This window comes from Apium graveolens, chromosome 6 (genome assembly GCF_009905375.1).
Source record: "Apium graveolens cultivar Ventura chromosome 6, ASM990537v1, whole genome shotgun sequence".
Taxonomy (NCBI): domain Eukaryota; kingdom Viridiplantae; phylum Streptophyta; class Magnoliopsida; order Apiales; family Apiaceae; genus Apium; species Apium graveolens.
In genome coordinates, this window is record NC_133652.1 from 179,589,182 (window position 1) to 179,604,361 (window position 15,180).

General features: G+C 34.7%; 1 protein-coding gene across 1 annotated transcript in view; it reads right to left on the reverse strand.

The window, feature by feature from the left end:
* The window catches only part of LOC141665611 (uncharacterized), a 50,775-nt gene extending 36,061 nt beyond the window's left edge, over nucleotides 1–14,714 (reverse strand). Inside the window, exon 1 of the mRNA XM_074471599.1 lies at nucleotides 14,336–14,714. Coding sequence (XP_074327700.1) covers nucleotides 14,336–14,714 — 379 coding nt within the window. The remainder of the gene's footprint in view (nucleotides 1–14,335) is intronic.
* Nucleotides 14,715–15,180: the final 466 nt, after the last annotated feature.

Below are 15,180 nucleotides of genomic sequence, written 5' to 3' on the forward strand. Positions count from 1 at the left end.
TTTAGAAACTTCAAAACCTAACTTTGTGTTCTTGATTTCTTTGGAAAGATAAAGCTTGTAGGAGGTTAGATTAAGGCTCCCTAAGGCTTCCTAGAAACTTAACACCTACCAAGGAAGTTATCAACTTCAAACCCTAGCTTTTATTTTATGATTCCATTAAGTTTTATTGAAGCATTGTTAGTATTAAAGCTTGATCTTTGATTATAAGTAGTTTTGGTGGATTTGTATTGGTTTTAAATATTGGGTCTTTGATTGGTTGGATAAATTGGTAAAACTTGGAGTTGGGGACTGAGTTTGTAGTATGATGGTTGAATATTGTTGTATTTGTGGTTGTGAGTGAATTGATGAAAATTTAGAGTGTTAATTAAATTGGAAATCGTGTAAACATAAACGTCATAATGCCCGATTTTCCTTAACTGTCCTATTATTAACTTTAGGACCCGTGAACTCACTGAAAGATTCTAACCTTTGCCATTCTTAGATAGTTCATGTTATGAGCTTCGTTTTGATATGTGGTTCGCTTGAATCCGATGTACGGTTTAGGAGAACGACCGTTTTAAGTAACGGCGTTTCGCGAACGAACCATTACCCCTCGCCTTACTTTGAAACCTTGGTTAAGGCCCATAAATGACTAATTGGAGTATGAAACAATTATGTAAAGTGGACTAGGCAGTTGTTAGGGTATTCGCGAAAGCGTCGCCTTAAAATTTGTAACGGAAAATTTATTAAAAATAATGGAGCCGAGGGTACTCGAACAACTTATGTGATTTGTTAAGCGTAGAAATGACCATAAGCAAACGTTAGGGTTCAATTGGTTAAAGTCTAGTTTCTTAAGCGACTGTGGTTTAATTCTGGATTATGTTGTTGTTCATAGGTTACCGGACCCACTCTAAGCTTAAGTCTACCCCGGAGCACTCAGGCAAGTTTTCTACCCGTTATACTGTTGTTGTGATGTAAATATATGTATATGCATTATCTTGTGATAAGTGCATGATTGTTATTAGCAAATTTTGCGATATATTGGAGCATGCTGATATGGTATATATGCATGTCTGTTTCGTAATCTTGATATCTAATTGTTGATTCAAATGCTTATAAGTTGCATAATACATATGCTAGAGATAAGCAGTAGTTGCGTATACCCTTAGTATAGGGGACCCAAAGGTGAACATTTTTCTAAACCGGGAGTCGATGATCCCGAGTATAATATATATATATATATATATATATATATATATATATATTCATATATATATGGATATAGTTTTCAAAACTATTAATCAAATAAGGTTTATTCGATAACTTTATTTTATTCAATGAATATTATTAGTTGAATATTCATTCGAGGACTTATGACTCCGTTTGTTTTATTTATTGAACATTATTTTGAATATTCATTTGAGGACTTATAACTCCGCTTATTTATTAAATAATATTCTTTATTTTATTAAGGAAGAGTGTTTCGATAATCAAACTTATTTTCGATTATTCAAATAAAGATCTTACTTTCCTATAAGTATATCTTTGGTTATTCGTTATTCATTTAAAGTATGAGTTTTTTAAAACTTCTACTTCAATTATTTTTATAAAGATTATCCTTTATGGAAATATTATTTAATAATAATATTCAGATATTTTTTAATATATCGGGACTGATTTATTTCATTAAATCAGTATTACTCCAAACATTCTTAAAAATGTTTCCGAGTCTTCAAAATGATTTTTTAAAAGTTAGAGCGGATCCCAAATCTCATTTTTATATTTAAGATCTTCCTTTCGAAGGGGATTTAAATACTCGCTCAAAACCTGAGGGATCCGGCTCAGTGGTGTATTTTACATTCGCAACGAGGTTGCTGTTTTGAGAAAACATCTTGATTACTTGCCCATCGTTCGGGAAGTAAGTTCATCTAATTGAGTCGGCATAAGCAACATGGGCTCAGTGGGCATCCATGAAATTGTAAGTGGCTCAGTGGGATTCCATCAATGCGTAAGTGGCTGAGTGGTAGTCCAGCATAGGTCCTAATGTGGCCAGGGTGATGACCAGTGGGGAATTCTTCCATCTACTAGTAGAAAAGGTTACTTATTGGTATCTTTGCCTGATCAGCAAGATATCAGGTTTATGCCAAGGTTTTTTCCTTTCCAAAATTCATTGGATATTGCAACTCTGTTTATAATTTTCATAACAGAGGTTTTCAAGGAGTGTATGAAATGTATATATATATAGGTGTATATATATATCGGGACTTAATGAAGTATCTCGTAACTTCATTTCTTTCAAATGATATTTCAAAGATTGAATCTATTCAAGTCTTATCTTGTAGTCTCATCAGTGTGATGAACTTTTGAAACTAATTATAACTTGAACGGTGGTAGTTCAAGTAGTATTCGGAAAAGATATAAGTATATTGGAGTATCTTGTAACTTCATCTTTTGAACTTAAATCTAGTAAATGATTATCTTATGCATATCAAAGATTTTCAGAAAAACGTTGAGACAAGGTTAGATATATGAGATCACCTTGCAACGATATTTTTATATAGTTATAAACTGGAACTCTGTATATATTATACATGTCAGAGGATTTTAAAGATTGTAAAAAGTATATATGTATGTATATATTGAATATTTTGCGACTTGGTCGCGTTAAGATATCAACTTGGTTCATTTCTTCTTAACCAAGACTTTCTTGAGTACTATGAGAATGCTCATATATTGTAAATTATTATACATACTATTTCGGTGGGCTTGTTGCTCACCCTTGCTTTCTTCTTTCTTCACACAATATCAGATAGACAAGATGAATAGGACCAAGCTCTCAATTCACGAGTGGATAGGAAACGTTCCGCAGTTTCCTATAGGTGTTGATGTCGCTGTAGCTGAGGTAGGAACTACCAATAGGCTAGGCTTTCAACTTTTGATGTACCAGACTTATGTATCTTTATGAATTGTAATAATGGCAAAGAAATGTAAATTTATTCAGAAACCCTTTTAAGGTGTAATGGCATATAATTATGGAATAAAATGACTCATGTTATTTTTGGATATTCATCTCTGAGACTATAACTTGTGGTGTGCGTGTTTATTGTGGGGTCACAGTACGGAGTAGTTGATTGTTTATTAAGATTGGGTGTTATTAAGGGAAATGGAACTCGTGACAACCCGGATCCCCGACCCCGGATTTGGGGGTGGTACATGGGAGAAGGATGAAAGATTTCATACTAAGGAAACAGAAAGTCGAGTAAGGAAATGAGACCCGAGACGGTACTCCTATACGGTAATTCATGGACCTGTCTAAAAAGAACTTAGACTATTATCCCCAACCACCACCCTGAGGAGACAGTGTGGTGGGAAATTCTTTCAGGACCTTTAAGTCGGTAAGCTCTAAGAATTCCAAGGAACAAGCGAACTCAGTAGAGGCGAGAGCCTGGCTAAAGGAAATATGGGAATCATTTGAGATTCTAAATAATTGATGAAGCACAAAAGACTGTTTTGTCACTTACCTTCCTAAGAGAGAGGCCACCCGCTGGTGGAAGGCTAAGGAAGATAGAGAGATAGTGTAAAAACTTTAGAGCCAGAACAAAGGCGGACGAGTATGATGAATTATGAATCTAAGTTGTAAAAGTTGTAAAGATTCATTCCGAGGACAAGAATCCCAGAACGACGTGATGTTTGAAGTAAATAATTAGTGGGTTCATGAAATGATTGTAAGAGAAAGGAAAATAAAAAGAAACTGAAGTGGAAAGGAATATAAAGGCAATAGAGTTTGAGGAATGATAAGGGAGTTGGGTATGAGGAAACCCTAAAGAATCATAGTAATAGAAATAGAAAAGTATGTGATCGTCAGGATGAGGATGATTCACTATGAGTTAAAGTTAATGGTTGAAGGCATAAGAGATGTACATATTGTACCCCCTTTAAGTTGGGAGAATTCGAGGAAACCTTGAGATAGTTCGAAGGATAAATAAAGAGACGCGGATAGACTGAGGAGACAAGAAAGTAGGAAATTAGGAAAATTGGATGAAGGAAGTGACCTTCAAGAATGTGAAGTGTAAGAACGGTGGCATGATACCCAGAAAGGGAGAGGCCAGGTATAAAAGACATCCCAACATTGAGATGACTGTTGAGATAAACAACAAAAGTAAATGAGGAATTATTAAGAAGAAGTTCACGTTGAACACGACCAATATCTTCCAGGACATCCCTATTGTCATTACCAAATTAGGAAAGGAAAACGGGTAACCATTGTTATCTTTTGAAGGCCATATGTGTTGACCTCAGTTTGAATAAGGATGCTATTGTGAAATTGGTATAGACTATTTGCGTGGGAATGATTGAATAAGACACCTTTATCAGGGATATATGACTTGATTTATCCGTGGAAGGATGCATGTACCTTTTTAAAGGTGGAATTAAGGATAGAACATCTGTAACTTAGAATGAATCCTAGGGGAATGCATAAAGGTTGGCATTTAACCCTTAATAGGGATAGTATGAGTTTTGACAGTATAAATTGGAAAGGATTAAGGTAACAACAACCTTTAAGGATTAGTGGAGAAATTTTTCAGAACTATATAGACAATAATTCTGGTATTAGTAAATGGTATCTTGATATGCCCTGTGCCTAGGGTGTACCTGATGAAGGATTTAAGGATAACCTTAGAGGTTTTACAAGGAGAAAGGTAGTATTCAAAGTTCTCAAGAATAGAAATTTTGATGAAGGAAATATGGCGTAATTATAATAATGCCAGGTGGGCACGGGTTAAACCAAAAGAAGCATAGATTGAACCAATGAAGGTCAGAATTATTAAAGCAAGAAGGGCCCAAGATAAAAGACGTCCTAAGTATGATCGAGAGTCAGCCATGATAATGTTTACATTTAAAGACTAAGGCAGTGACTTATGGAAAAAAATGGTAATTTTTTTTACTTATTTTATTACAAGGACTTAAGAAAAGCATTTTCACATAAGCAGTGATTTGAAATGAGGTAGAAAATTTAGTTGGAGATCGTTCAAAAGACATTGATTATAAGGAACTATTACTATCAGGAAAGGCCAATGAGGTGGCCGACACTCTAAGTGTAAGAGAGCAATTATAGGCGCTCGTGTCAGAGGAATACAGTGATGATGGTTAAAGTCGTGAAGGTTGTATTATGCTATGAAAGATTGACATTCCTTCTGATGATTGTGCGATACTCAACCGTACTAGTAGTTTGGTAAAAATTTAATTCATGTAGCGCTGTGAACGAGCTTCCTATCTTAGAAAGTCCTATCTTGAGATAAGCCAGGATTATGTTACGAAAGGACTAAATGAACCTTTGAGCTTCATGTCTCCTAATAAAGACATATGGTTAATAATGGTATTAGCCTGCTATCATTGCTTTCATTGAAACTCTTCTGCAATTTTATCTGCTTCATGTCATGTATGTATGTCAGGATCAGGAGTGTTCTTCATGAATCATGAATGGTGATTATGTTAACTCCTTAAAAAGGTTTTGATACGGAAGATATGGACTCCGTATGATTAGATATTAAGATTCTGAGGAAAACAAATGACTACAGTAGGGCAGCGATGGACCATAGTAATGCACCAATGATTATGTGAGTAATGAGTCAATTACAACCGTAAGAGTTGTATTAGAATCGATGTTGAGATTGAGTACCACTAATCGGGTCGTGGTGATGTATAAGTTATCATTGATAGACTAATTAAGTCGATTATCTACCTATTGAATATTTATTCCTTCGTATGAATAGAGAGCCGTATTACTATACGAGGAAGGTTACAGTGCAAGCATAGAATTCTAGTAACGATGATGTCTAGAATAAAATCCCAGATTCGATTTTCGCTGTCGAGGGAGTTTCAACGGTGATTGTATTTAAGCTCGAGCGAGAGCATGGGTCCATAGGATGATGGACGGAATAGTAAATATCCAGGCACATGAATTGCGATGTTATAATACTTGATGTTGATATATATACACATATGTTTTGTTCTCCTATGACAAACCTCTATAGTTCAGAGGTAGATTCCAAGCCAGATATTTGTGGTAGTACTTTTTCATATACAATTCTCTTCAATTCATTCTTTTCTCTCCTTTTCATTTTGTATAAGCTGAGAAGAACAACCCTTCTAGAAGGGGAGGTATTGTCGAATGACTATCTATCTGTGTGATAGAAGCCTAGCATGATACCATCTATTGTTTAATTGCTTGTCAAGTACTAAAGGCTGGCCACCTTCTGTACTAACTATGTGATGTAACAAGTGTTCATGATCATAGTGATCTCTCAATAAAATCTTTTACTTCTATACGATGGGTCAAGCTTTCGAAGATAGAAGTAGTTAGAAAAGGAGTAGTATGAGTATGGTGGTATTCAGAATGGAAACACATTCGTGATACTAAGGTTGACACGTTTATTAAAAGGTTATAGAACGCTAACGAGCAAAAGTATAACCAGTATAATATTAGGAACGAAAGATAGTAACGATTAAAAACTGGAAAAGAATGGGTATTGAGAAGCAAAGAGCTATAATTTTAGAAGCTATGATGAGAGTCTGTGCCATAGACTTGAAAGAATTTGGAATGGTCACTTAACACGGATTGAGTTTTCTCACGATAATAGATCGTATGACAGTATCGAGATGTCGCCTTATGAGATCCTTGAGGGAAGACAATGTCGATCTCCCTTATGTTAGGATGAAGTTGTAGAGCGCAAGATGCTCAGACCCGCAGTAGTCCAAAGGACCAAGGATATAATAGATCTAATCAGAGGACGGCTGGTAGTAGCCCAAGATGGACATAAGAAGTATGTTGATTTGACACGAAATGACAAAGAATAGGAAGTAGGGGACCTAGTGCTATTATAGGTATTCCCTTAGAAAGGATGGATGTGGTTCGGAAAGAAAGGAAAGCTAAGCCCACGAATTGTTGGACCCTTTGAGATTCTAAGACGAATTGGGAAGTTAGCTTACGAGCTAGTCTTACCCCCGAATCTACAACAAATTCATAATGTGTTCCATGTGTCAATGCTAAGGAAGTATCATCGGTATGCCTTACACATAATGGAGTACTAGCAGGTGGATAAGCAACCAGATCTGACTTACGTGGAGAAACCAGTAAAGATTATGGATAAGTAGCAGGTGCTTCGGAACAAAGTGATAAAGCTACTCAGAGTGCTATGGCAGAATCATAATGTGGAAGAATCAACTTGGGAACTAGAAAGCGCAATGCTAGAAAAGTACCCCCATTTGTTTTCTATCTGATTCCGGGACAGAATCCTTTGAAGGAGGGGAGACTGTAATAACCCCAAAAAATTTTGAACTTTTTGTAACCCTTATGAATAGTGATTTTGCTGATTATGCTAAATAAGAAAACTTTTCATGTCACACTTTGTAGGGGTTCTTTTATTGTTATTCTGAGATCTTATTAGTACTCTATATGATATATAAGTGTATGTAAAGATTGTCAGAATCCAAATTCGAACACTTTGATTTTTCCCGAAAATCCACCAGATACCGAAAGAATTGAGTATAAGGTAACAGGATAAAAAGGATTTAAATTCAAGGATTATAAGAGAGGATCATAAAAGGAATATAATGTATTGAGAAAGGTTAAAGGAACCTAAGTAATAAGATCCCGGGTATGATCCCTCAAACGATAAGTGAAAACAAAAGTTAAGCGAACCGTATAACAGATCAACGATCATTAGCCAAGTAATTAGGAGTTAATCAAAGAGGTTAGTGATGATGATGTCATCACACCAACAAGAAGAAGACAAGTGTGGGAAGATGACATAAGAGGATGACATAAGCATGACACAATGGGAAGGAATTGTTGGTTTATTATAAGCCACACAAATTTTACCATGGTAAAAGGTTAATTAACAACAAAAACAAAGCAACCAAGCCAAAACAAATCAAAAACACAAAACACAAGTTGACTTTCACTTTCAAGAACATCAAGCTCTCGGCCTTCCTTCCATTTCAAGGAGAAAAAGATCCAAAACCAAGATCTAAGCTTTGTTAAATCATGAGGTAATTATCCAAGGTTCCTTATACATAGATATAGATATCCTATGAATCTAAGCTTCCAATTCCTTCACAATCTCTTCCAATAATTCATGGAAGAAGAGAGTGAATAGTGTTTTTCAAGAACTTGAAATTTTGATCTTGTGTTTTTGTTTAGATAAAGCTTTAATAAGGATTTTCCAAGGTTGTTACAAGCTCATTACTTACTCCTACTCACAAGGAAGGTATAATCTCTTAACCTAGCATTATTATTGAATGTTAAGAGCTTATTATGAGTAGTATAGTTCATGAGACGCATGATTATTGTGTATTTAGAGATTGGTTGGTTTTGTGATGTTTTTGGAGTTGTAAATCTTGATTATTAGTTAATGAACTTAAGTAAGCTTTTAGTTTATGATTGAGAAGTAGTATAAATTGGAAATCTTGAGATGTTGGGGCTGTTGTAGTAGTGTATGGATGGAGTTTGGTTGTAGTAATGATTGTGGGTTGATTGTGGATTGATTTGGAGTAGTATAAAATTTGGTAATCGCGTAAACATAGCCGTCGTAATGCCCGATTTACTTTAGACTGTTTTTGTTCTTAACATCAGGACCCGTGAACTCACTGTTAGGTTTTGACCATTGCCATGATTAGATAGTTCATGTTACGAGCTTCGTTTTGATATGTGGTTCGCTTGAATCCAACGTACGGTTTAGGAGAAACGACTGTTTTAAGTAACAGCATTTTGCGACCGAACCATTACCCCTCGCCTTACTTTGAAACCTTGGTTAAGGCCCTTAAATGACTAATTGGAGTATGAAACAATTATATAAAGTGGATTAGGCAGTTGGTAGGGAACTCGCGAAAGAATTTCCTTAAAATTCTTAATGGTTAAATTATTAAAAATGGTGGAGCCGAGGGTACTCGAGTGACTTAAGTGAATCATTAAGCGCAAAAGTGAACGTTAGGGTTCAATTGGTTAAAGTCTAGTTTCTTAAGCGATCGGGGTTTAATTCTGACTTATGTTGTTGTTCATAGGTTATCGGACCCACTCTAAGCTTAAGTCTATCCGGGAGCACTCAGGCAAGTTTTCTACCCGTTATACTGTTGTTGTGATGTAAATATATGTATATGTATTATCTTGTGATAAGTGCATGATTGTTATTAGCAAATCTTGCGATATATTGGAGCATGTGATATGGTATATATGCATGTCTGTTTCGTAATCTTGATATCTAATTGTTGATTCAATTACTTATAAGTTGCATAATACCTATGCTAGAGATAAGCAGTAGTTGCGTATACCCTTAGTATAGGGGATCCAAAGGTGAACATTTTCTAAACCGGGAGTCGATGTTCCCGAGTATATTATATATATATATATATATATATATATATATATATATATAGTTTTCAAAACCATTAATCAAATAAGGTTTATTCCATAACTTTATTTTTATTAATGAATATTACTTGGAATATTCATTCGAGGACTTATAACTCTGTTTATTCTATTTAATGAATATTACTTTGAATATTCATTCGAGGATTTATGACTCTATTTATTCTATTTAATGAATATTACTTTGAATATTCATTCGAGGACTTATGACTCTGTTTATTCTATTTAATGAATATTTATTTAGTGAATATTATTTTGAATATTCATTCGAGGACTTATGACTCCGATTATTTACTAAATAATATTCTTTATTTTATTAAAGAATAATGTTTCGATAATCAAACTTATTTTCGATTATTCAAATAATGGTAGTACTTTCGTATAAGTATATCTTTGGTTATTTAATATTCATTTCAAGTATGAGTTTTAAAACTTCTACTTCAAATTATTTATATAGAGATTATCCTTATGGGAATATTATTTAAATAATAATATTCAGATATTTTCTAATATATTGGGACTGATTTATTTTATTAAATCAGCATTACTCCAAACATTCTTAAAAGTGTTTTCGAGTCTTCAAAATGATTTTAAAAGTTAGAGCGGATCCCAAAACTCATTTTTATATTTAAGATCTTCCTTTCAAAGGGGATTTAAGCACTCGCTCAAAACCTGAGGGATCCGGCTCTGTGGTGTATTTATATTCGCAACAAGGTTGCTGTATTGATAAATGAATTGATTACTTACCCAACGTTCGGGAAGTAAGTCCATCTATTGAGTCGGCATAAGCAACATGGGCTCAGTGGGCGTCCATGAACGTGTAAGTGGCTCAGTGGGAGTCCATCAAATGCGTAAGTGGCTGAGTGGCAGTCCAGCATAAGGTCCTATTGCGGCCAGGGTGATGACCAGTGGGGAATTCGTCCATCTACTAGTAGAAAAGGTTACTTATTGGTATCTTTGCCTGATTAGCAAGATATCAGGTTTATGCCAAGGTTTTCTCCTTTCCAAATTCATTGGATATTACAACTATGTTTATAATTTTCATAACAGAGGTTTTCAAGGAGTGTATGAAATATATATATATATAGGTGTATATATATATCGGGACTTAATGAAGTATCTCGTAACTTCATTATTTATAATGATATTTCAAGGATTGAGTCTATTCAAATATTATCTTGTAGTCTCATCTATGTGATGAACTTTTGAAACGGATTATACCTTTAACGGTGGTAGTTCAAGTAGTATTCGGAAAAGATATAAGTATATTGGAGTATCTTGTAACTTCGTCTTTTAAACTTATATCTAGTAAATGATTATCTTGTGCATGTCAAAGATTTTCAGAAAAACGTTGAGACAAGGTTAGATATATGAGATCACCTTGCAATGATATTTTTATACAGTTATAAACTGGAACTCTGTGTATATTATACATGTCAGAGGATTTCAAAGATTGTGAAAAGTATATATGTATATATATACTGAATATTTTGTGACTTGGTCGCGTTAAGATATCAGCTTGGTTCATTTCTTCTTGACCAAGACTTTCATGAGTACTATGAGAATGCTCATATATTGTTAATTATTATACATATTATTTCGGTGGGCTTGCTGCTCACCCTTGCTTTCTTCTTTCATCACACAACAACAGATAGAAAAGATGAACATGACCAAGCTTCCAATTCGCAAGCGGTTAGGAAACGTTCTGCAGTTTTCTGGAAGCATTGATGCCGCTGTAGCTGAGGTAGAAATTACCAATAGGCTAGGCTTTCAACTTCTGATGTACCAGATTTATGTATCTATATGAATTATAATAATGGAAAAGAAATGTAAATTTATTTAGAAACCCTTTTAAGGTGTAACGGTTTATAATTGTGGAATAAAATGACTTGTGTTATTTTTGGTATTCATCTCCGAGATTATAACTTGTGGTGTGTGTGTGTGTATATTGTGGGGTCACAGTACTCAGTAGTTGGTTGACTGTTAAGGTTAAGTATTGATAAGGGAAATGGAACTCGTGACAACCCGAATCCCCGACCCCGGATTTTGGGGTGTTACAAGTCACTTAGTTATGCTAAACTAGTCAAAACTCCTAATATTGACTTCATAACTTGAAGTGCCTTTTCTAAAACATCAAGTTCCTATTGACCCTGCCCTAGGACCTACACTCTACTGACCTTATACTATCTTACAACTATGGTGGTCAACCTAGGCCTCACTCATAAGTGTTCTAAAACTAAATGTTAAGTGAATGTGCTCATTATAGTGATTTCAGGATGACATCAATGGTTCCTTGAGTACAATTGACACCCTTACACCTCCAGTTTACCTCCCAAACTTCTACACTAGACTCTTCTGATCATAAGGTAACTCCCAAACTTGGTGTGACTCAAAGGCCTAGCTTGGGCCTCCCTAGGCCTAAGCGTAAAGTCCATGGTTCCCCTATTTTCTAGACAGAAAAGTGTCCTGTTTTGCACTAACTTGTGACACATGATTCTAACTCAATTCCTATGAACTATGGCTGGAAAAGCACCTCTGACACTCCCTCTAACTAGTGCCAACAAGGCCTAGTGAGGGCCTACCCATGATATGGTCAAAACTCCTCATTTCTAGGTTGCAGCAAAATTGTCCCCTGTTGGACAGATTTAGTGATTTCACTTGTGCACCTAACCAAGCTATTATCACATAAACACACAAAAATCAACAAGGCAACAAGAACATCATCCATTCGGCTCCTAACAAGTCATGGCCGAATGGATTAGGGTGAAAACAACATTTGCATAAGTGTGACACACTCATGCCTAGCCATTCTCAACCCCATGATAATATATCTCATGGTGAAAGCCTTAGATTCACAAGAATCAAGGGTGTTCACTTTTGAGTTTAACAAAACACTACCATGCAAGATTAAAACATAGATTTTTCATCATAAACTCTTTGGATTATAAATGAAAAATATATGGGAAGTTAGATTACTTAATGGAGGGTGGATGTTTGAATGGAAAATGAAGAAGAATAGGGGTGGGGGATTCGGCCGAGAGTGAGCCGAGAGAGGGAGAAGAGAGGAGAGGAGGGAGAGTGAGTGTGATATGGTGGTGAGAATGATCACCACTTGCCTTTGGTTTTTGGTTTTAATTTGACTAAAATATGAGTGAAATTGAGAATTGACAAAAGTTACCATCTAGCATGCTTGTGAAAATTTGCATGCAAGGATAAAGAAGTAACTTGGTTAGTGAAGTAGTAGTTAGTGGGGTTGGAATTTCCAAGTTTGCCCTTAACTTGAGTTGGGAGCAAAATGCATGCATGTGCAACTAAGTAAATTGCAAATAAAAATTTACTAATCTATATAAAACAATTTTTATAAATATAAATGCACTTCCGTAAATCACATAATATATTATAAAATAGCTTACGATTTTAGAAATTTAATGATATAAGATTTGAAAATTTGTTGTTAAAAGATTTTTAAAAATCAATTTTTTATATAGAATGAAATACTTTTGATTATCATTTAAAATACTAAATAATAAGATTTTCCTTTCAAAATTTTATATATATAAACTAATACATTAAACATTTAATTGATAGGCACTCAACATATAGATCACCCACATTTTTAATTCCACACAATTTAATTCTCAATTATAAACACACAATTATATATAGATAAGGTATAGAAATACCGGGCGTAACAATAGAAGGTGAAACTATTGTTGAATCTGTAGAGATTGATTTTAATGTTTGGTGTACAGACCCTTCAACGGTTTGTGATAGAAATGGCAAGTTATCCCAGAAGTCATCAATTAGATGATGATCACTTGTTTGAGAATTGGGCTCCTTCATGAGTTTAAGAGATAGAGAATCAGGAATTGATGTGGAAATCATGTCCACATCCATAGAGATGGTTGGAGAGTTGTGTGTTTGAGGTTTATAAATTGTTAAAGAGTGCGACTGTGACTCCACATTTACAGAAGCCACATCAAAATGAATTTGAGAAGGTGCAGATACCAAGTGTGTTACTTGAGATTGCATTGTGTGTGCATCCTGTGACTACCCCTGGTTTTTGATTTCTTCTTTCTAATATAAGTTTGATCTAGGTCTTTAGGGTCCCTACCCCTTTAGTTTTGTGCCCCTGGTTGGGAGCTTATTTCAATAGTCACATCCTTTTGGGAGGATGCAACTATTGATGTGCTAATTTCCTTTTATATTAGTACAGTCTGTTGAGAGACTACAGTGTGGCTAGCTTGGTTACACTGACCTCACCCTCCTAATTCTTGGGGCTTCTTTGATTTTCACCACTTCCCTCACCTTCCTCAGCACCCTGTACACTCCCCTTAGGTGCCTTCATGGTTTTTACAAATAGTGTCTTTTGAGAAACATTGGAGGTGGTTTTCTTTGGCTTGGATTTTGAAATTTTTGGTTTAGTGGCTTTGGTAGGAATCTGTTTGGTCAGTGTCACAGATTCCATAGTCACTGTTGAAGGTAAAAAAATTAGAGGTTGGGAAGAGATATTTACCTCACTTACTTAAGGTGCTTCAATAATAGGAAGATAGTTGACGAGCACCTCACCGTTACGATTATTCATGATAAGATCTGTAAGAACTCTCTTTTTTTAATCCAATAATATAATTTGTTGTTTGGGTTCCAATTTCCAGTTTCTTAGAAACATGGTTAGCCAACATCATGAAAAATCTAGCATAGTACATATTTCTAAGTCTCTTTTGAATGTCCCCTAATTTATACCCTATCTCTAGCATGACATAGTTGTTACAATTAAAGTACTTATCAGAGAAGAACATATAAAACATGTTAAGTAATGCAGAAGTAATAGCATCAAAATTGCTACTTTTACCAGAAAATACTATAATAAAAGTATCACACAATAACTTCACTCTTTCCTAAGTCCCTTTCTCTTAATACTACTTATACTAGCAATGTCTAGAGCATAACCCATGGACTTAAGCATGTTAATCACGTCAGTATCAGTGTGTGGAGCAGTAGTGTTATTTTCAGGCAATTCGAAACAAGATTGGACAACATCTGAATTAATAAAATAATTATTAATTTGGAGAGTAAAGGTAAGAGTCATGTCTTTTGAATCAAAGATAGCAGTATTCCAAATCTCTTCTACTACTTCACAATAGATGACTGGTGCTTTGAGCATGGAATACTTGAGATTGCAGTTGCTAATGAACTCCATCATTTTGTGATAGTCTTCATGAACAACACTCTTATCTACCGGTGCAACTAAATTGTTCTCCTCATATACATACCCTGTCTGAGATATAATCTTCACAACTGGTGCCATTTTTGCTAAGTTTGCAGTTACATAGAGAAAGAGGGTTTTGGAGATGAAAGAGAGTAAAATTTTCCTTGTAAATTTAGAGAAAGATAAAAGTGAGATCTGAAAATTAAATTGGCTTTTATACTTTCCCAGAATAAGAAACACAAATGATTAAAAATAAAAATTATCCAGTGATATTTGCCAAAAATAACTGTTTAAAAATAAAGTAAACTGTAAGAATTCTAAAATTATCCATCAACGTATACACACAGTCTGTAAGTATATATCAACAGATAAAGTTTTAGAATCAATGGTTATGACTGATCAACGGATGTCAAATACAATATTATCCATTGAAGGACAATGTATCCCGAAATATATTTGACTTTCAATGGATAATCCTTATATGTTGAAGGAGTAATTTTGACTTAGCCAAAATTTCATTTCTTCAAGAAAATCAAATTTATTTATGGTTGCATTACAAATTACA